Genomic DNA, 21,086 nt, shown 5'->3' with positions numbered 1-21,086 from the left:
GTCCCGAGGTTTAAGCCTTTAAATGTTATGAATGAAGAAATGTAAACAATACTATCTGTCAAGTATACTCAAGTACATTGAACGCACTCACCTCTGCCGCTTCGTCCGACGAATCTTAGATCGTTGAATTTAGCCACTTTGTTCTTCATATAAGCCGTTGTGTTTCGAATTTCTCCAAAGTAGTTTTCATCATTTCCACAAGTAATTGTCACTTTTGTTCCATCTTTAATGTCACCAACGGCCATTACTTTAAACGGCACGGGTAGCGTCTTGTTTGAGCGCCAGTGTGTCGGAAGTTTCGTGCAAAGGAAGTTGGGGCTTCCGGTGTGCACGAGATCCTGGTGTTCGGTGTGGACGGCCCCCAGGGTCCGCTCCCCGGGGTACGCATCCAGCTGGCTCATGGAGGCGTGCGGGTTGTCCGGGAACGGCGTCAAACCGTTTAAATCTGCCGGTAAATGCATGTGGTTAAAACACTTTCACCAATAATCACGATAAAAATAACAATATCTAACGAGTTTACAACTTTACAACTGTCTCGGTTTTCGTAACCAAATTGTTTCTCTATATGCGACCGGTATCAACCGATTGTGGTTTTATGAATGGTTTTAATGTAAACGTACTACCACTCCTTCTATGATTGGCGGACTGAGTCAGTGAAGCAGTCAAGTGAATCGATATTCCTCCGCCAGTAAGCGCTGGCTATTTTTAGATTCCAGGTTTTCCCGATATGTTAACGTACCGTTACTTACTTTTATGTCTCGTTCGTACGTCGCCGTCAACGTAATACCGTCACGAAACAATAAAGAGGTACGAAAAAGCTATTGTTGTCGTTATTTACGTAAATTGACGCAATACGCTACGGGATTAGATAAAATGCGGATTATTTTAAATATACGCACATGTATATACATGTAACGCCTACATCTTGATGACAATGATATATACTTTAATCCATTTATTCTGTCTTTTCGTGTGTGTATGTTTTTGGCCTATCAGTCTTATTTTTTTTACCGTCTGCCTGTATGCATTATGTCTGTCGAGCAGTAAGCATACCTTTCTGTCGGACTGTTTGTGTGCCGTATTGCATGTCAGTCTGTTTTGTCTGATTCGTTTGTTTATGGATCTGTTTCATTGTCCAAGTGTCTGTCTATGATAGTTTTTATTTATATTTTTATCTGTTTTTATTACATATATTTATAACGTCATAATTGTGTTTTATTTATTCATTTGCAAATTAGTCCATGGATTATCTGAAATTATCATTCCAAGAATGATGATATGCATGTACCATTCCTTTTTAGTATTTTCTTAAATCATAAAAGTAGTCACAAACAGTTGTTTCTTATTATTTTTTTTCAGAAATAATATATCGTATTTATAACGCATAGAAGAAGCAGCAGCAACAACAGCAGCAATAGTAGTAGAAGTAGTCAAATAAGTATTAATAGTACTATTATTGAAGAAGTAGTAAGAGTAGCAACAGCAGTAGAAGCAAGTCAAGTCAAGTCAATATTGTTTTATTGTCGGATTCTATATATAATATACAAATATTTACGTGACTTGACTTTACTGTATATTTTAAATGTCATGCTTCACGGAATTGCAAGTATACACAAGTTAGTTGCACATGGTCAAGCAGTAACAGCAGCAGCAGTCAATCGTAGTCGTATCAGTTAGTTGTAGTATATTGTTGTTGTTATTGTTGTTGTAGTAGATGCAGTTGCAGTTGCAGTGGTAATAATGACACTAACCTCTTTTCAAGGTAAAAATTTATAGGAGTATAGCAGAAAATCCTTAAAAACCTTTATCAGTTTATCTATAAAGCAATAGTACCTGTAAAGTTATTTTGCTCCAGTAAAATCTTTTTTTTTTCTCATACATTTACATTTAAATATTTGTAATGAAACAATTCAATTTTGTCTTGTTTGCACATGTTCTGTTTTAATTTCACTTCATATGCGATTTATCATATTTCATTTTCTAGCATTCGTTTTGTTTCATAGAAATGCATTAATTGTGCAACTAACTTGTGTATACTTGCAATTACGTGAAGCATGACATTTAAAATATACAATAAATACACAATAGCACATGCATTTACACAGTTTTGCAGGCATACATTCCTGTATTTAAAGCACCAACGCAGAGAAAAAATGCAATACAACAAAAAAGCAAATCATACTATTATAAAATCCATGGACCGAGAGAACAATAATCCAGCACGACCGCTATAATTCCAGCATTGCCACTCTCACGAAGCAAGCGATTTCTCGTCTTATAAGGTAGAAATCAAACTATTGTTAAAATATCCGCTGTGATTTGCTCGCTGCTCTTCAGCGGTGGGGAGCGCACGGGGAACAGAGCGCGGGAGATCGGGTCGCAGTGTCCGCTGTGCATCCCCATACAGTGGCGGCCTTTGGGCGGTCCGGTCATGCGGACTGAGTGAAGATCGGGATGTAGTGTCCGCGTAGCGCCATATGTGGACTCTGGGCGCCATAGTTACGTGCAAACGTGCAGCACGTGCAAACGGACAGGGAAACTGTGCGTCCAGCGTTTAAGCCCATTTTTAAGAGTACTGATTCCTTAGTTAGATCTTTGTCTTTGTTTGTTATGAATTAATTTCGTTCCTTTACGTATGCATTATTTTTTTTTGTTGTATTTCGTCGAGTCTTTGATAATATCAAACTATTTAACCACTTACGAGTACTAATGTTGCACATTCCCTGCTCCCACTTTTATCGCAAATACTCATAAAAGTTAACACGAATATGCAAAACAAATGCAGGTAGTCTTGTTGTTGTTGTTGTTACTTTTGCTATTGCTATTGTTGTTTTTTTGTTTTTGATGATGATGATGATAATGATGATGATGATGATGATGATGATGATGATGATGATGATGGTGGTGGTGGTGGTGGTGGTGGTGGTGGTGGAGTTAATGGTGCTGGTGGTTGTGCTTGTAATTTTGATTGTGATGGTGGTGGTGGTGGTGGTGGTGGTGGTGGTGGTGGTATGGATGGTGCTGGTAATGTTCCTGGTGAAGGTGGTGGTGGTGGTAGTGGAGTTACAATGATCATTTTCATTTATTGCCGCAATGGAGGTACCCATATTTACATCATTTTAAAACCTTCGGGAGAAATATAAAAGGAATTTTAGGTATACCATGAATGCGGTCGTGAAAAATATCAGATAATTCCATTCCGAGAATCTAAATCAGTACATAATATATAATTATAATCTTCTGGTAGGCTAATGCGGTTACAGTATTGTGGTATCTTGCCTCTCCTCCTTAAAGAAATACCATGTGCGGAGGAGAAAATGATTTACAAAGATTCACTACAAAGCTCTAGAAACATGGTTGTGATAACTAAGCACACTAACTCACAGGCATGGTGAATCTGCCATAGCTGCTCTTGGATAACATAATTGAATTTGACCACAAGCAAAATCTATTTTCGTAGAGAATCCACTGTAACTAGTTTAACAAACGTTTGGATGAGAATCTAAACACGTTTAAAATTTCAAGACAAACCGCAGCGTTGTTGCAAAAAACCAAGACGGCGCAATTTTCCATTCACTGACTTCCTTAGTCCAAGCCCTAGATATATATTGTATAGATGTCTATGATTTATCAATGGATAAATGTGATCAATTGTTTGGTATTGAAATGACTTAAGCACTGGTGCCTCACGATATGTGATATTGCGCATGTAACAGTGAGAACTGTCTCAAGCGGATCTAAGGCGGGGCGGAACAGGTGCCCCCCCCCCAATCGTCCAAGTATACTTTTTATTTCAATATAGAGGATAAAGTATAAAACGACCGAAATGCCCGAATTTGAACAAATAACATAGAAGAACCTATTTGGGTGCGCCAAGTCTTTCACGGTGACAAATTTAACCCACCCCTTAACATTTTCTAAGGAAAAATGTTGTTTTCTGGGTATAAACCAGTACTGCCCTCCATTTTAAGAGGCTACGAGAAAGTACGCCTGGTGGGGATCGAACGCTAAGCCACTCTACCACTCTCGCTCCTTAGAAAGCACGAAACATTCAAAACACATACCTTTTAAGGGTAGTATTCAAACTGTTATTTTCGGTTGGTGATATATATACACACACATAAGCCACAGGTTTCCTTGACCGCAATGGGTCTCGAAATCGGAGCATATAAAATGATATACCAAAGGTTTCACTTTACTACATTACTACAACATTGTCTGTGGTTACATTCAAAGTTTCAATCTCGGTTTTGGTCAGTGTATTTGGCTTATATGCATAAGTAAATACTGTATTATTTATAGCATACCTCACAAATGCTTCATATATTGCCTGTATATGGAAAAAAGTGTCGACAAGTTTTGTTTTACCTTTTTTTTTTCTTCAAAAAGTGTGTTCAACTGACTTGTCAAACAGAAACATTTAAATATCAACAACTTTCGCTGAAATGTTGTCACTTTCAGCTACAATAATTATTCGAGTTTATATGTAATTTAACCACATGATGAATATGTGGACTGCGGTACAGTGGATGTGGTCCCTAATTACTGACCGATATTACCTTGGATGGTGATGCAATATTTATATTTTTTATTATCTAATTTTATGTTCTCATGTTATTTATTTATTAATTTCATGTTTTAACTTATCACCTTAAAACGTTTAATAATGTTTTAAAAGTAAATCAGATTTGTTAGTTTTTACACTTCAATAATAAGCTATAGCTAAATTAATGAGCCTTTAAAAGTACATTTTGCGGGTTTTTGCGAACTCTATAAGAAGGCGGTTTCTGCAGTTTGTTAAATGCGCAATTGCAGCCTCGGAGGCTCTTCAGACTATATATAGAAGGTGCAAAAACACTTCAGACATGAGAATGGCAAACTGAGAGATTTCGTTTTCCGGGAAATAAAGAATTCTATTTAAAAATGGAAATGTTTTTTTTTATTGTAACCGCCCCACGATCTGTATGTCTTAGAAGGACAGGGAGTACATGTGTTCATGCCATAAACTGATATAATAACGCCGTGCTTACAAATTAGGAAATACGAAAATACAAATGCTTATCGTTATTTTTTTCATTGCATATACGTCTTTATATCATGAACCCTGGGCTGGTTTTCAATATTTGTCTTATTTGGAAATAAGAATGATGTAGCTAATCGGATTACTTGTTATTAATAATTGACCGACAGAGTCAATGATGTATGACCATAAGAGAGACCACACCAGGTTATATTAAAATACACATGTATAATAAAAGTATCAAATCTTTTTAGTTGACGTGTAAGACAGATGCCTGTGGTATAAAGACTAGCGATACCAGCCAGGATGCCGTTGGGGAGGCGTCACATGGCAATCCGATCCTGGTGCGAGAAACATGCCAAAACGATACAATCATTATTGATCGTAAAATATCGTGCACGATAAATCAGTCATGTTTTCATGGTTTTTACACTTATAAAATAATGATACTTGTTTCGCCACTGCGTTAATGAAATATCATGCATCAGATAACAATACAATACTCGCTCTATCTTCATGATTTTACTTGTTTTCATACACCCTGCCACTTAAGACTGTGAAGATTTAAAAAAAAAATCATATATAATGTCTTCTACACATATTTCTTATTGAAACTGTTTTATGTGTGCTTAAATCCCGTAAATGCAATATAAACAAAAGGTTTTTTAGCAAAACGCCATGAATGGAAACTTGAAATCCGCGAATCTTATGACGCATCGCCTGTCGGCAGCGCTTATCATGTTTGGTCATCATTACCTTTCGTTTGACCTACTGACCCGAAGTCAACTGACCATGACCAAAGTGCATACCAATTTAAATAATATACACTTTACTAAAAAGTTATTGATCTCAAACAAAAGTATGGCGCGGGAAATGCGTCCGCCAACGCGAGACAAAGTACCGGATTCCCATCAAGGCTTCCTGGGTTCGATTACCGACATGGGCGCAAGTGAGTATGGATTGTGGTCACCAAGCCGGACAAGGGGATTTCTTCCGGGTACTCCCGTTTTCCCCACACAATAAACCACACTATATCGTAACATCGTGCCAAAGATAGAACTTAATACAATGCTAAAATATCTTGTTTTACAAATGCATAAGTTTAAAGTAATTAATATGTGTATCAGCGATGGTTCGCAGTTTAGTCCAAACAATGCAATATTCGTCCATCAAGAATGACAAATCTGACAGTCATTCGTCTTTGTGAGTTTTTAAAGTGACACATTTCCTATCAAGTGCACCACATCGTTGTTTTAATCTGATCTAAGATGTCTCATTCCTAACATATCTTCTCCCAAAAGTACATATACATGTATGCGTGACTAGCCTTCATCCTAGAGTGAATAACGTGTTTATAAAGAAGCAAAAAACATCAGAGCTTTTTTGAATTTTACACTTCTACACGCAACTCATTTAACTGTTTATTTCTAATCGTGCGTATAATTCTTAAAGTTCAGCGGTAACAAAATAGCGCGTTGAAACATACAGCCCATCTGTATGCAACCTCAGTGCACCTAACCGCACCCCTCTCGCACCAAACCGCACCCCTACACGGATACTCCGCCTACTGGAGACCTTGGGTCGTTTACGAAGTATTTAAAAAGTTTTTTTTTTATCTTTTCCTTAAATCTGACACTCTTCTTAACTGTTTTAACCGGATAATTAGTGTATTTCAAGTGTAGATTACACTACACACACATAAGTTCAAACTTAAAGTAATATAATAATTTGATCTTTTGTTTATCTTTTCCTTAAACTGGCATGATTTGTCTTAACCGTAATTATCGGAGAATTAATTTATTAAACGTGTAGGTTATCCTAAACACATATAAGTTCAAACTATAACTACATATACTATAATTGAAGTTTGCATTGAAAATTATTTGATAGTTATTATTTAAAATATAAGTGTTCGAAAATGTAGACTGGAAAGTCAAAACTCTCAGAGATTTTTACGTTGCTTCGCGTAAACAACCTTAGACCCTGAAAAAAGGATCTAATATTGCCCGTTATATTTTTTATGTTTACCCTTACATTTGGAACAGGCTCAGTTGTATTTTGGTACCAACGTGCCTTGGACTCAGTTGAAAAGAAGTCATAGCCAGGGTACTACACAGGACTATTAAGGACCGTGCGATTGAGTACCGTGGCTTACGGCATGATAACAAAAGTTGGCATGGCAAAATAAGGTTGATCCATCAGACTGGGCAAGGCAGTAATGTTGGACAATGAGGTTGGTAATGCAAAATGTTTGGGAAAGCAAAATAGGGTTGGGTCAATGAGATTGACCGGGCGAAAGAGGGTTAGGAAAGACAAGGTTGGGGCGAGTTGGTGGGCAACGGCAAAATAGGGCTGGGTCAATGAGATTGACCGGGCGAAAGGGGGGTAGGAAAGACAAGGTTGGGGCGAATTGGTGGACAAAGGCAAAAAGGGTTTGGCAATGAGATTGACCGGGTGAAAGGGGGTTGGGGAGGAAATGGTTGGGGCGAGTTGGTGGGCAATGGCAAAATAGGGTTGGGTCAATGAGATTGACCGCGCGATTGAGAGTTAGGAAAGACAAGGTTGGGGCGAGTTGGTGGGCAAAATAGGGTTGGGTCAATGAGATTGACCGCGCGATTGAGAGTTAGGAAAGACAAGGTTGGGGCGAGTTGGTGGGTAATGGCAAAATAGGATTGGGTCAATTAGATTGACCGCGTGATTGAGAGTTAGGAAAGACAGGGTTGGAGCGAGTTGGTGGGCAAAGGCAAAATAGGGTTGGGTCAATGAGATTGACAGGATGAACAGAGGGTTAGGAAAGATGGGGTTGGGGCGAGTTGGTGGGCAATGGCAACATAGGGTTTGATCACTCAGATTGACCGCGCGAAAGACGGATATGAACGATAGGGTTGGGGCGAGTTGATGGGCAAAGACAAAATAGGGCTTGGTCAAGGAGATTGACCTCTCGATTGAGGGTTAGGAAAGATAGGGTTGGGGCGAGTTGGTGGGAAAAATAGGGTTGGGTCAATGAGATTGACCGCGCGATTGAGCGTTAGGGAAGACAAGGTTGGGGCGAGTTGGTGGGCAAAGGCAAAATAGGGCTGGGTCAATGAGATTGACCGGGCGAAAGAGGGTTAGGAAAGACAAGGTTGGGGCGAGTTGGTGGGCAAAGGCAAAATAGGGCTGGGTCAATGAGATTGACCGGGCGAAAAGAGGGTTAAGAAAGACAGGGTTGGAGCGAGTTGGTTGGCAAAGGCAAAATAGGGTTGGGTCAATGAGATTGACAGGATGAAAAGTGGGTCAGGAAAGATAGGGTTGGGGCGAGTTGGTGGGCAATGGCAACATAGGGTTTGATCACTCAGATTGACCGCGCGAAGACGGTTATGAAAGATAGGGTTGGGGCGAGTTGGTGGGCAAAGGCAAAATAGGGTTGGGTCAATGAGATTGACCGCCCGATTGAGAGTTAGGAGGGATATGGTTTGGGCGAGTTGGTGGGCAAAGGCAAAATACTATTATTAATAAACAACGGTTGAGAAGGAAAGGGTAGGGAAGAGTTGGTAGGCAAAGGCAAACTAGTGTTGGATCAATGAGATTGACCTGGCGAAAGTGGGTAGAAAAGATAGGGTTGGGGCGCGTTGGTTGGCAATGACAACATATAGGGTTTGGTCAATGATATTGGCCAGGAAGAGGGTTAGGAAAGACAGGCTTTGGGTGAGTTGGTCGGCAACGGCAAAATATGGTTTAGTCAATGAGATTGACCGGGCGAAAGGGAGTTGGGAAGGAAAGGGCTGGGGAGAGTTGGTTGGCAAAGGCAAACTAGGGTTTGATCAATGAGATTGACCGGGCGAAAGAGGGTTGGGAAGGAAAGGGCTGGGGCGAGTTGGTAGGCAAAGGCAAAATAGGGTTGGGTCAATGAGTTTGACCGGGCGAAAGAGGGTTAGGAAAGACGGGGTTGGGGCGAGTTGGTGGGCAAAGGCAAAATAGGGTTGGGTCAATGAGATTGACCGCGCGATTGAGAGTTAAAAAGATAGGGGCAATGTTGGCAAGGCAAAGTAGGCTTTGAACAATGGGGTGTGCAAGGCAAAGTAGGGTTGAGGCAATGATGTGGGCAAGGCAAAGTAGGGTCTGGGCAATGATATGGGCAAGGCAAAGTATGGTTTGGGCATTGATACGGGCAAGGCAAAGCAGTGGGGGAAATATGGGCAAGGCAAAGTAGAAGTAGGGCAATGATATGGGCAAGGCAAAGTATGGTTTGCGTAACTATACGAGCAAGGCAAAGTAGGGTTGGGGCAATGATACGGGCAAGGCAAAGTGGGGCAAAATAGGTTTGGGGCAATAATACGGGCAAGGCAAAATAGGGTTGGGGCAATAATGTGGGCTAATCAAAGTAGGGTCGGGTCAATGATATTGGCAAGTCAAAGTAGGGTTTGGTCAATGATGTGGGCAAGGCAAAGCAGGGGCAAAGTAGGGTTTTGGCAATGATGTGGGCAAGGCAAAGTAGGGTTTGGGCAATGATGTGGGCAAGGCAAAGTAGGGTTTGGGCAATGATGTGGGCAAGGCAAAGTAGGGTTGGGGCAAAGATACGGGAAAGGCAGAGTAGGGTTGGGGCAATGATGTGGGCAAGGCAAAGTAGGGTTGAGGCAATGATGTGGGCAAGGCAAAGTAGGGTTTGGGCAATAGGGTGGGCAAGGCAAAGTAGGGTTGGGGCAAAGATACGGGAAAGGCAGAGTAGGGTTGGGGCAATGATACGGGCATGGCAAAGTAGGGGTAAAGTAGGGTTTGGGCAATGGGTCGGGCAAGGCGAAGAAGGGTTTGGATAATGAGGCGGGCGAGGCAAAGTAGGGTTAGGGCAATGCTATGGGAAACGCAAAGTAAGGGTAAAATAGTGTTTGGGTAATGATGTGGGCAAAGCAAATAGTGTTGGGGTAATGCTATGGGAAAGGCAAAGTAGGGTGGGGGCAACGATATGGGCAAGTCAAATTAGGGTTGGGGCTATGACGTGGGCAAGACAAACTATGAGCGGAGCAAAGAGACGTGTAAGGCAATATTGGGTAGGGGCCATGGGATTGGCAAGGCCAAATAATGCCGGGGTATTTACGTGGGAAGTGCATCAAAGGGGCTGAGACAATGATGTGCGCAAGGAAAAATATCGCCGGAAAAATGAGATTAGGTAAGACAACATGGTATAGCGCAATGCAACATAAGACAAAGGTATAAAAGGGTTGCAAGCCAAATAATTATGGTAAAGGCAATGAGATGGGCGAGTCAAAATAACCTTGCATACTTGCCCTACCTCACTAAAGCCAGCGCTTTATATGCTATTGTTGTGTATGTTTTCTCTATTTTTTTAATTTTTTTTAATTTTTTTTTTCAATGATTCCCCTTTTTTATAATTACTTATTTATTTATCTTTTTCATTTGTTTATAAAAAATAGTTTGTTTGTCTTGATTAATGTTGCCGCTGAGAATCTTTTAACGTGTATATAACAATACTAATGAAAATGATTACGTTAAATCATATTTACTCTTGTCTCTTTTTCACTCTTTGATCAATATCTGTATCAATTTATTGCTATTCGTTAATGTGAAATTCATATTTTCCAACATCCCAAACCCCAAACCCTAACAATACACATGACTGTTTTCACTCCGTGGTTTCGTTTTGTGGTCATTGCGTCCAAGATTTGTTTAAAAATAAATCAATTACTGAAGTATTCAATACTTACTTTTGGCAAATTCATCAAATGTGTGGTTAATTTTACAAAGTAATCACATATTTATTATTTATTTATTTATTTATTTATTTATTTATTTATTTATTTATTTATTTATTTATTTATTTATTTATTTATTTATTTTTAATCATTTATTTATTTTTATTCATTTTTTTTATGTATTCGTTATTTCGTTCGTTCTTTAATTCGTTCGTTCGTTCGTTCGATCGTTTAATCAAACAATCCATCAATTTTTTTATTTATTTATTTATTTATTTATTTATTTATTTATTTATTTATTTATTTATTTATTTATTTATTTATTTATTCATTTATTTATTTAGTTTTATTTATTTATTTATTTATTTATTTATTTCTTCATTTATGTATGTTTTATTTATTTTAATATATTCGATCATTCTTTCGTTCATTCAATCAATCAATCATTCAATTTATTTATTTATTTATTTGTTTGTTTGTTCGTTCGTTCGTTAGTTTGTTCGTTCGTTCGTTCAATTTATTCGTTCGTTTGTTCGTTCGTTCGTTCGTTCGTTCGTTCGTTCGTTCGTTCGTTCGTTCGTTCGTTCGTTCGTTCGTTCGTTCGTTCGTTCGTTCGTTCGTTCGTTCATTCATTCATTCATTCATTCATTTATTTATTTATTTATTTATTTATTTATTTATTTATTTATTTATTTATTCAATTCATTATTTACTTTATAACTTAATTTTTATTCATTTGAAAAATTATTATTATGAACTTCTTTGTTTGTTTTGAATATCAATTCTGTTAACATTAAATATCAAATACATACAGTACTGTTAAATAATAATTTAACTTAAATCTTATGGAATGGTTCTCTACATTATAAGAGGATTTTGCATAGCAAAAATAACAACAACCTATACATATAATTTATACACGCCCTGGTAAATATCAAATTTGAAAAATAAAAATAAATACATGTGTATATTATTGTACATGAAAATGTTATTATTGTTTGGACGGTCGATACTTCTTACATGAGAATCAAAATAGTGTTGGCACCGGATCATGTACTCTGTGGTCAAGGCGGTAGCATAGCGGTGGTTTGTGGTCAGGATTTAGGTAATAAAGACTCTTAATTGCGTTCACTGTTGTTGGCATTTGGACGATTTGGCTGAGATCAATTATACAAATCGATATATGTTTATTATACATTTTGATTGCTTTTAGTATTGCTGATAATCAGTTTGTTAGATTTTCGTTGAAGAATACCAAATAGTGAAACATGAAAAGTGCATTAAATTAATTAAACTATAATATTACCTGAAAGACATATAATACATAATAATGTATACATGAATATCAAATGTGTTTAATGATTATAATAAGAAAAAGGTAATATTTAACGGCTGTTGTTTGCAAACTTTTCATCATCTATTTTATAACAATTATTTCCACAAATTTGAATGTTTCAATAATTAATTGTAGTCAAATCATTGTAATTACAGCCAATGTATTCTATATTTTGCTCGTTTTGTGGTAACAATTTCAGAGTTTTGAAAAGCATTACGCTACATTTAAAAGAAAACGTCGATGAATTAGTTTCACGCTTTATGAATAAAGTACTTTGAAAAGGAAAGGGAAATATAGATAAGCATATATTTCTTGTTATATATTCTAAACAATTAAGTTCACAATTAATGAAAATTCATTTCTTTAAGGAAACAGTTAAGAACAAAATTTTAAAATAAACAAAAAAGTACATAAATAAGTTAAAAAAATAATGGAATAAATAAAGAAAAAACAAAACACGGAACATTGATAAATTAATGAAATATATAACAAAGAGGAACACGAACTCGTCGACGAAAGTACGATTGAATGAACGATCGAAAAAAAATGTATGAATAAATAAACGAATTAATAAATTTTGATTTTTCAAATATATTGTTTATTTCAGAACCGTGGAATAATTGGTTGACAATCTTAAGTTATGAATCTAAGCCGTAGAACCGTCTAAATTGACAACAAAAACGTTTTTATTTGAAATAAATAGTTTACATACATGCTATTAGTAATAACTAGACCTTTAGAATTTTGGAAAGCTGCATTTTGTTCTGTTTTTGGCGCACCTCAAACAGCTTGCGGCTTTGAAGAATGACTCTTAGAAAACAGCGTCTTACGGTTATTTTTGTGAAATATTTGCACCGTATGGACCTTTAAAATTGAGAAAATATTTGAATATCTGAAAATACATGATCATTAAACCCAGTAATTGAATTGTTTATATTACAGGAATGCATAATTTGACACATAAAATATTCACACACAACGTAGTAGGTCCCTTGTGTGTGGTACATGTTTATTTAAAAAAAAACAGACACACTAAATTATTGTATATGCCATGGGAACTTTTATGTGTCCATTGCCTTGTGATCCTGTTTCTTGTGTGAAAATTATGGATATTTTGCGTATGGAAACGGCAGTACAAAAAACCAAAACAAAAATGACAACACTGTTTTGGAAAAACTATGTAAGTGTTGTTTAACAAAGATCTCGCTTTCATCCATATTGAACTTTTAGGAGATAAATTAACCAAAACTGACCACCTCACACTTGACATTAAAGTACTATAGACCACAGAACAGTAGTTAGTGATTTTAATAATTTCCGACCATCATTAATGTACTTGTGTTTAATGAACATATGTGACCGCAGATTTTGGTGTTTTTACAAAATCTATTCCCGCGGCCTATAAACACTTATTTACAGTTAATGAATATTGTTTGAAACTATTGATAATCTAATTAAGGATAATCCATCATGATTTACAAATGATATGTTCCGTTTGGTAGATCTATATATTCTATAGTACACACTGTTAACAAAAATATGAATCATTTCGCGCGCCGAATTTCGGGGAGTGTTTTCGCCTACCAACAAAGAAAAATCGCACGCGGATTTTCGTACCGAGTATCACTTCAACGATTTTAACATTTGAACAAAAAACACTACCCACCATGTTCGATTAATTGTTCCAAGCTCTCAAATTTGGGTAAATCCACATTTTCGGGAATTCTATTATCCATTAGCACACTGTTCATAGCCACCATGTTTTCACAGAGTTCATCCTCATATTTTTGACTCAGTTTAGGAACGAGATAACTACCAATTTTGTGGTCACGTCACGTGACGCGTGGTACAAACTATCTTGAATATATTTTATATACATTTTATTGAATAAAAACGCATTAACCCGGATCTAAACGAGGGAAATTATTGCTGCTTAGATTAATATTTTGATTCCACGTTAATTGATTAGATACGCAATTAAGCAAAGATATACGGGATGATTACAATGTTATTATAAATTATAAGGGTGCCTCCGACGTTTTGGGGTTCACACTTCATGCAATGGTATTTACGTTAATTTCCATGCTTAATTAAAGAAGCACATTTACAAAAGTTATGTTGCAACGATTCTTTGTAGGTTTTGTTACTTACTCTTATGAATAAACACCAAACATCAACTGACTGTTACTCATTCGAGAAGCATTTAGAAAATAATTCAATTTTCAATCAGGATACTAAGGCTTGTCACCAAAAAGGAGCATTTTGTCCCATTTTTTTCAATAAGTATTTGTAAACAGTCACACATTAAACGAGTCCCCTTTAACCGGCGACTATGTTTTAAACGGGTAAAACATATATGTTTCTAAAATGTTTTTATTTTGATGTTTACATGTAGATGATAAAGAACAAACTGTTGGTCGCAGACGTACGTACGTTTTTTGCTTCCATTGCAACAGTCCGGTCGGATAGGAATTGACTCAATTTCGTCAGTCCACTGGGGGGTTGGGTTGGTGAAAGTTGTGGTGGGGGAGGGTCGACTCCATACGAACTTTCCGGGATAGGAAATGGGTCCGTCTTCCTCGAAAATAACGGGCTTGAGTCAGGTAAAATGCGTATGACCCTAGCATAGAAACTGTCTGCCTTCTTGTTCGCTTGCAGCATTTTGTCTTTCAGAAGATGGGATTTTAAATTATACTATTCGATAAAAAAATTGTGCCAATGAAAATATCATAATTTGGAAGACTCGCGATCTTGAAGGGTATGCGGCTCCAGATATGTCATCCAAGCGAGGTGGGAACTGCTCATGTCAACGTCACGTGCAATGAGTTTTAGGGCCAAGACTCCGAGCCGTTACCGCGGTCAAAATTTGGGTCTTTTTCATGGTCAAAGTCGCAGTATAGCGTGCATGCCATGTGATGCCCCCCCCCCCCCCCCCCCCCACACACACACGGCCCCATGTATTTGGAAATAAAATACGCTAAAATGCACCTTATCATCCGAATAGAACACTCCCCCTGCTAACATTTTAATGAAATTTAATTTCGGCTCTGAGGGAGGGGCGAATGTCAAAAGGTTATGCCCCTATGCAAGTTACGCCCCCTCTAACGTCAGTTCCTGAAACTGCCCCTGCTTACCTGGTAGCCGATCTCCCTTACTGCAAACATTCCTCTTATGCTCAATGTTACTGATTATTTCATTTTTTCGATTTCGTAAAATGTAACACTCGGGGTTACCTGGGTTTTGTTATTGGTTACATACTTTTCAACAGCGTCAACGCCGCGGTGATGACAGCGACATAAAAAGTCGTTAAAATTTTCCAATATGGCGGCGCCCATGAAGTAAAATTACAGCATTTCATTTTTAGACATGTAAGCTTAAATACGACATATTAATTATTATTGCTTCATTAACGAAGTTTGTTTTTAACAATTTGCTGATGACGATTAATTATGTGGTAAATCACTAAATGTTAAATGTTTATGTTATTCGTCCCCACTAGTGTTCGAACATATCAAACACTTGTTTGGCACTAGCTATTGCGCCTTTTATTTAATATCACATGGTAGCCCAGGACTTTGCATTGAATGTCTATAAATTGGTGGGGCTAGGTAGGGGCTGGTGCGTGAGAGGATTTGCTATTTTCCACCACAGGTGTCCGGTGCGTTGTTTTGAAACTCGACCCCCTCTATTACCCTCTCCTACAGCCCGCCAAAACAAAAACCCCGGTAAGATCCCCGCCCTGCAGGGACGAACTGATGGTAAAATCCCCGCCAAATGCCCCTGCATCCCAGAGAGCCTAGGTTAGTCCCATCCCCGCTATATTTTGCTCAAAGACAAAACCACCGCACTGCGGGGCCACCTGAAAGGTAAAAACACGGCCCATTTCCCCGGCTATCCCCAGTATACCCCCGGACCTGGGGGGGCCATGGTTACAATTGACTGGTGCATTATTGGTAGGTGGGTCTAACTCATTGAGCGTGCAGTACAGGTCAATCATTATGGAATGCTCATATATGCACATATAGAATAGACAGTCGTAATGGGCTGTAACTTTGTCATGCACAAGGGGATTTTGATATAACTTTGTACAGATGTTGTGCACATAAAGATAACATGTTGCTTGCGAGACCGACAGCCTTAACCCCCTAGGCCATGGTCAAACTTAGACGCTAATCATGATAGAATTCTGCATATATGCACATAGAGTATAGGCGGTCAGGTCCGGGTTGTAATTTTGGCATGCACTGGGGGATTTTCTAATAATATGCCACATCTGTTGGCACATAAGTTGTGTCACGAGCAAGACCCATTTCACTACACTACTTTGAAGGTCAAGGTCACATTTGAAGGTTATCATTATGGAATGATGCGTATATATAAGGCACTTCAGGGCTTTTTCACCTTCTTTGCTAGGGGCCGAAATTAGGCTACTTCACAATTGGGAAAAATGGCATATTTTACCAATTTTCAGATATTTTTTTCACAATTCCCAGACATTTTTCCCAAAAAGGAAGATCTTACTTAAAAAATTTACAATAAAAATTTATTCTGTTTGAGCAAATTATTCTTTTTATCTTTTTAGTTAACATAAGAAGAATGCTGTATAATTTAAACATTATTCGAGGACCAATTAGTCCATATATTGTTATTAATTCTTTCCCTCGATTTAGAATCAACTCTATGAAGATTAAAACTATTCTCTCTCCCTCTCTTGTCATTGGGTCATGTTTAAAAAGCAAAGTCAAAGACATGATTTCTCCCCCAATAAGATCTACATGTGTAGCAATTGGAAGTCCATACATTTTTAACCTTTCAAGCTTGACCCTGTGGAGTGTTTGTACACATTTCATATTAAAAAGGTCATAATTGAAAAAAATCAGCTAGAAGTAGACTCACATGTAAGATATGAGCCTGTTCTTGTAACATGAGTTCCAAGTTTCATATGGATACCTTGACCCGTGTTTAAAAGGTGTCTTCAATCCTCATATGTGGAATTTCCCATTTTGAGATGTTTACGCATTAAATTTCCCAATTTGCAGAATTTCACGCGTTTAATTTTCCCAAAATGAAAAGGCTAGGCCTCTTCACAATTTTTGGTGAAAAAGCCCTGCACTTACATTAAAGGTGTTCATGTCCGGGCTGTAACTGTCCAATGAATCTGGGGATTTTAAAATAATATTGCACAAGTTTTTACACATAAATATTAATTTATTATACATACTATACACATAATATTTGACACATAAAGACGACATGTTGCATGCAAGATCCAAGTGGTAAATGATGATGGAATGCAGGATATTTGCACATAGAATATAGCATCACCTCAGTGCAATAATTGGGCTTTCGGCTGGAATGGGCTGGCGTAAACTATTCTGCATTAAAGTTTTTATTTCATGTCATAAATTCAATGCTTTTCTACATGTTGACCTGAACATTTGCAAATATGGGTCACCTCAGGTCAAAAACAAGGTCACAATGTCAAATATTAATAATGCGTCCTGAAAGAATTACAGTTCTAAAGTTCATTTATGGGTTTAAATATTTTCCCCATGTCAAAAAGTAAAAAGTTTTTATCCAATTGTTATGAAACCTTTGTCAGAATACTTGTCTACATGTTGTCTTGAGCATTTGTGAATATGGGTCACTTCAGGTCAAACACTAGGTCACTAGGTAAAATCTTAGGAAATATTTTCCTCATGTCATAGTCATTTTTTTATCCTATTGCTATGAAACTTTGTCAGAATATTTGTCTACATGATGTCTTGATCATTTGTGAATATGGGTCCCCCCCCAGGTCAAAACCTAGGTCACTAGGTCAAATCTTAGGAAATACTTTCCCCATGTCATAAATTCATTTTTTTTTTCATGGAACTTTTTTCTGCAGTATATTTAAAAAAATTCTCCAATTGTCATAACATTTGATTCTTTAACATACATACACACACATACACACACATGCTTTCACATAGGCACATACACCATTGACCAGTCAGCATCACAGTCAATGATTGTATTTTCATGATCTTTATATTTTGCTTCTTTGGTATGTCATCTGGGGTCAAAAACTAGGCATCTGAGAATTATGTTTTAGGAAATTATATTTATATATCATATTTATAAAATGTTCATTTTTCCTCACACAAATGAAATAGTTTCTGTTGATCTTCATGAAATTTGATCAGGTTATTTGTATCAACAATATCTCTGATAAGTATAAATATGGCCATTTGCTCAAATCATAGGATTGCAAAATTGCATCATCATCTAAAAAAATTCGGCTGTAATGTGGTGTTGCCGAATTGGTGTCTTGTTGCCCTCTATTGCAACTAAAATCTGTCATAAAATGACCCATTTGCATTTATTTTTTTCAGTCCTGTTTTTTTCAGTCGTCAAAAAAGTTGTTTGTGAGATATTTTCTGATTATTTTAATTTTTCTTTGTCAGCACATACATTGATAAAATCCTTTCCAAATAATATTTGGGCACCTGAGGCATCCCAAATTCACATGTTTGTTTATCTGATACTCTGAGCTCCAAATTAGCAGCGTATTTATGTAATTACGCCGTTAAAATGGCAGAACATGCTATTAAAGTTTTTTTATGTGTATAAAAAAGCATATAAAACAATTTGTTAATGCAATTGTAAAAAGGAGATTGCGTTTTTCGCTTTCATACATTCTGCATCGTTTTTTTGAAACAAGTTCTTGTTATCATTATCATACAGTTTGTTTATGTTTTGGAAAGCAAAGTGCAGCATGAATCTTAAACAATATATAAATCATCTCAGTGTTTGATGGTATTATATAGACTCGGATTATACATGATAACAAATAGATATTTTTTTTATCAAAATGGCTTCCAAGAAAGGCAGATTTTTTTAAATACATGTACATCTTGACAAGCTATAGGCACCGGTAATCACATTGACTCATACTATTATGAAGGCAGAAACACTTCATCAAAATTTATTTAAACTTGACTCTTACAACTTCTCCAGTTGGAAACGTTTTAGATGCACTCTTAATCCCAAATAAGATGTACCACAATTAATACCGATACAATTGTTTTAATTTACCGATAAGGATGAATAAACATCGAAAACAATGGTTCTTATGAAGGATATCATGTTGAATTCAAAAGAAAGGTGCAGAAAAAATGATGGTTGATCACTGTAAAACTTTTAGGACCCAGCGGTCATTTAATATTTGTGCGTTTTCAGCTATTAAATACACAGTTACAATCTTGTTATCAGTAATTAATATTTTCCATAAATGCATTATTTAGTAAGTAGTCAAAATTTATGTATGGTATACATGCGTATGTATTGATATTAAATATGAGTGTTGCTTTAAGTTTAGAATGATATTAGATATATATTTTTTGTATAAACTATGCAAGTTTTTTTATCTCTTTGCCCAAGTGGCTTCCAAATCACTGTGTAAAAATAATACTTTTAAACCAATGCAAAAGCCTCAGTGAATACCCAATTAAGAAAATAAAATGAGATCATCGTTAACAGCTACAATGTCATTGCAGTAAGTTAAAGATATATGATCATAAAAAGTAGAAATTTATATATATTACATGTAGATGGCTCCAAATGTATTCACAACTTATGAATGGGCGGTCCATATTGGAGGTCTTTAAATCAAACCAAAGCATGCTAGTTGTCAGGATGACCTTGGGAAAACTGACGAGTGACCACAACTATCCCCGGTATGTGTAGCCAATGGTCAGTTGGTCATATTACATTGCAGAAGGGAACAATATAATTTCCACTAAAGACATGTTTAGCGACTTTTATTTCACAGGAATCTATGTAATGTCCCTCCAGGTATTGAGAAATCTTATAAAGGTATTGTTGTCGATACCATTCGTGTCAAACGTGCCTCATTACTTTATCTGACAGTGAACGTGTTCACCTCAATCTTAAATGTTTTTCACTAATCATTGTGGCTTATTAGAGAATTACCCAATTGTCACCTAATTTGTTACAGATGATCGTATCATTGTGGCATATGATAGAATTGCCTAATTGTCGCCTAATTTGTTACAGATGTTTATATCATTGTGGCTTATAATATGCATGTAGTATAATGCTTACTTGATTTACGCCCTATGACAAGTTTGTTTCTTTTGTTTTTATTAGTCAAAATATTATTAGTGTCATGATGATGTTTTCAACCATATAAGGAAATTAATTGATTTTTACACGTTTATGTAAGTGCCACGTAATCTTTTTTTTCCCTTTTGACAATTTTTTAATTATGTTTATTTTTGTTAATTTGTTGCGTAGTTATATTCTCTAATAAACTTAGTGCGTATTTAATTGACATTAATAATTATTATCAATATAAAAATAATTTTATCTAAGTTATTACTATTTATGGCTGTCAACTTGTTAACCTATGTATTCATTAATTATAAATAGTAGCTATCATAACATCAATCCTGACCAGCGCGCACTTGTGGTTTAACGGATGGTTGTAGAGGACACTGTGGCTACAATATACGACAGATAATTATGTTATCATGACAAAATCATGGACGTTTTGCTCACCTCATCATGATTTGTAAAATCTTCGTTGTCATGTTACACATATTAACTAGATCTAATTTTGACATCTTTGTAAAAAAAATCCTTTGTGCAGTAGAAACTGTTATTTCTTGACATTTCATGGAAAAAAATGGGTTTTGCGCTTTGAATTACAAAGCAAAGATGGATCCATAAATTGATATTCCCGGGGGCCTAACTTAGAGGCGCAACCTTCTTACGTGTGCCCCTCCCTCAAAACCATAACGTATATGGCATTCAATGTTTTCATGGCGTCCCACCACCTTTAAAGTAAAAGTCAATAGTTCTTATTGAAGCAAATATAAACTGGTGAGTACTTTTTTTCAGAAAAGATCCCCTTTCTTGATGTTTTTTGTTGTCATTATTTTTTAGTCAAACAAAGTCATTAATTAAGCCTGAGCACTAACATTAGATATATATTATTATAACAGTTCATGCAAAACTAAAACCTCACATAAATTTA

The 21,086-nt window shown here is 36.6% G+C and overlaps 2 protein-coding genes across 6 annotated transcripts in view; one reads left to right on the top strand and one right to left on the bottom strand.

Annotated features, from left to right (window-relative positions):
• The window catches only part of LOC128238596 (runt-related transcription factor 3-like), a 31,505-nt gene extending 17,659 nt beyond the window's left edge, over window positions 1-13,846 (bottom strand). For 2 of the 3 annotated variants that reach the window (XM_052954675.1, XM_052954676.1), the window contains exons 1-2: window positions 13,713-13,846; window positions 92-445 (exon numbers count right to left, since the gene is read on the bottom strand). In XM_052954675.1, coding sequence (XP_052810635.1) covers window positions 92-445; window positions 13,713-13,806 — 448 coding nt within the window. In that variant the 5' untranslated portion in view covers window positions 13,807-13,846. Of the gene's footprint in view, window positions 1-91; window positions 446-2,182; window positions 2,274-13,712 lie in introns of those variants that run through there. The other variant, XM_052954677.1, reaches the window with a different exon arrangement.
• A 1,515-nt stretch (window positions 13,847-15,361) lies between these two features.
• The window catches only part of LOC128238902 (transcription initiation protein SPT3 homolog), a 44,445-nt gene continuing 38,720 nt past the window's right edge, over window positions 15,362-21,086 (top strand). For all 3 annotated transcript variants that reach the window (XM_052955214.1, XM_052955215.1, XM_052955212.1), the window contains exon 1: window positions 15,362-15,414. The gene's annotated coding sequence lies outside the window, so the exon portion shown is untranslated. The remainder of the gene's footprint in view (window positions 15,415-21,086) is intronic.

Source organism: Mya arenaria, chromosome 6 (assembly GCF_026914265.1).
Source record: "Mya arenaria isolate MELC-2E11 chromosome 6, ASM2691426v1".
Taxonomy (NCBI): Eukaryota; Metazoa; Mollusca; class Bivalvia; order Myida; family Myidae; genus Mya; species Mya arenaria.
The sequence above is the reverse complement of the archived record's forward strand: the minus strand, read 5'-3'. Positions and strand labels throughout refer to the sequence as shown.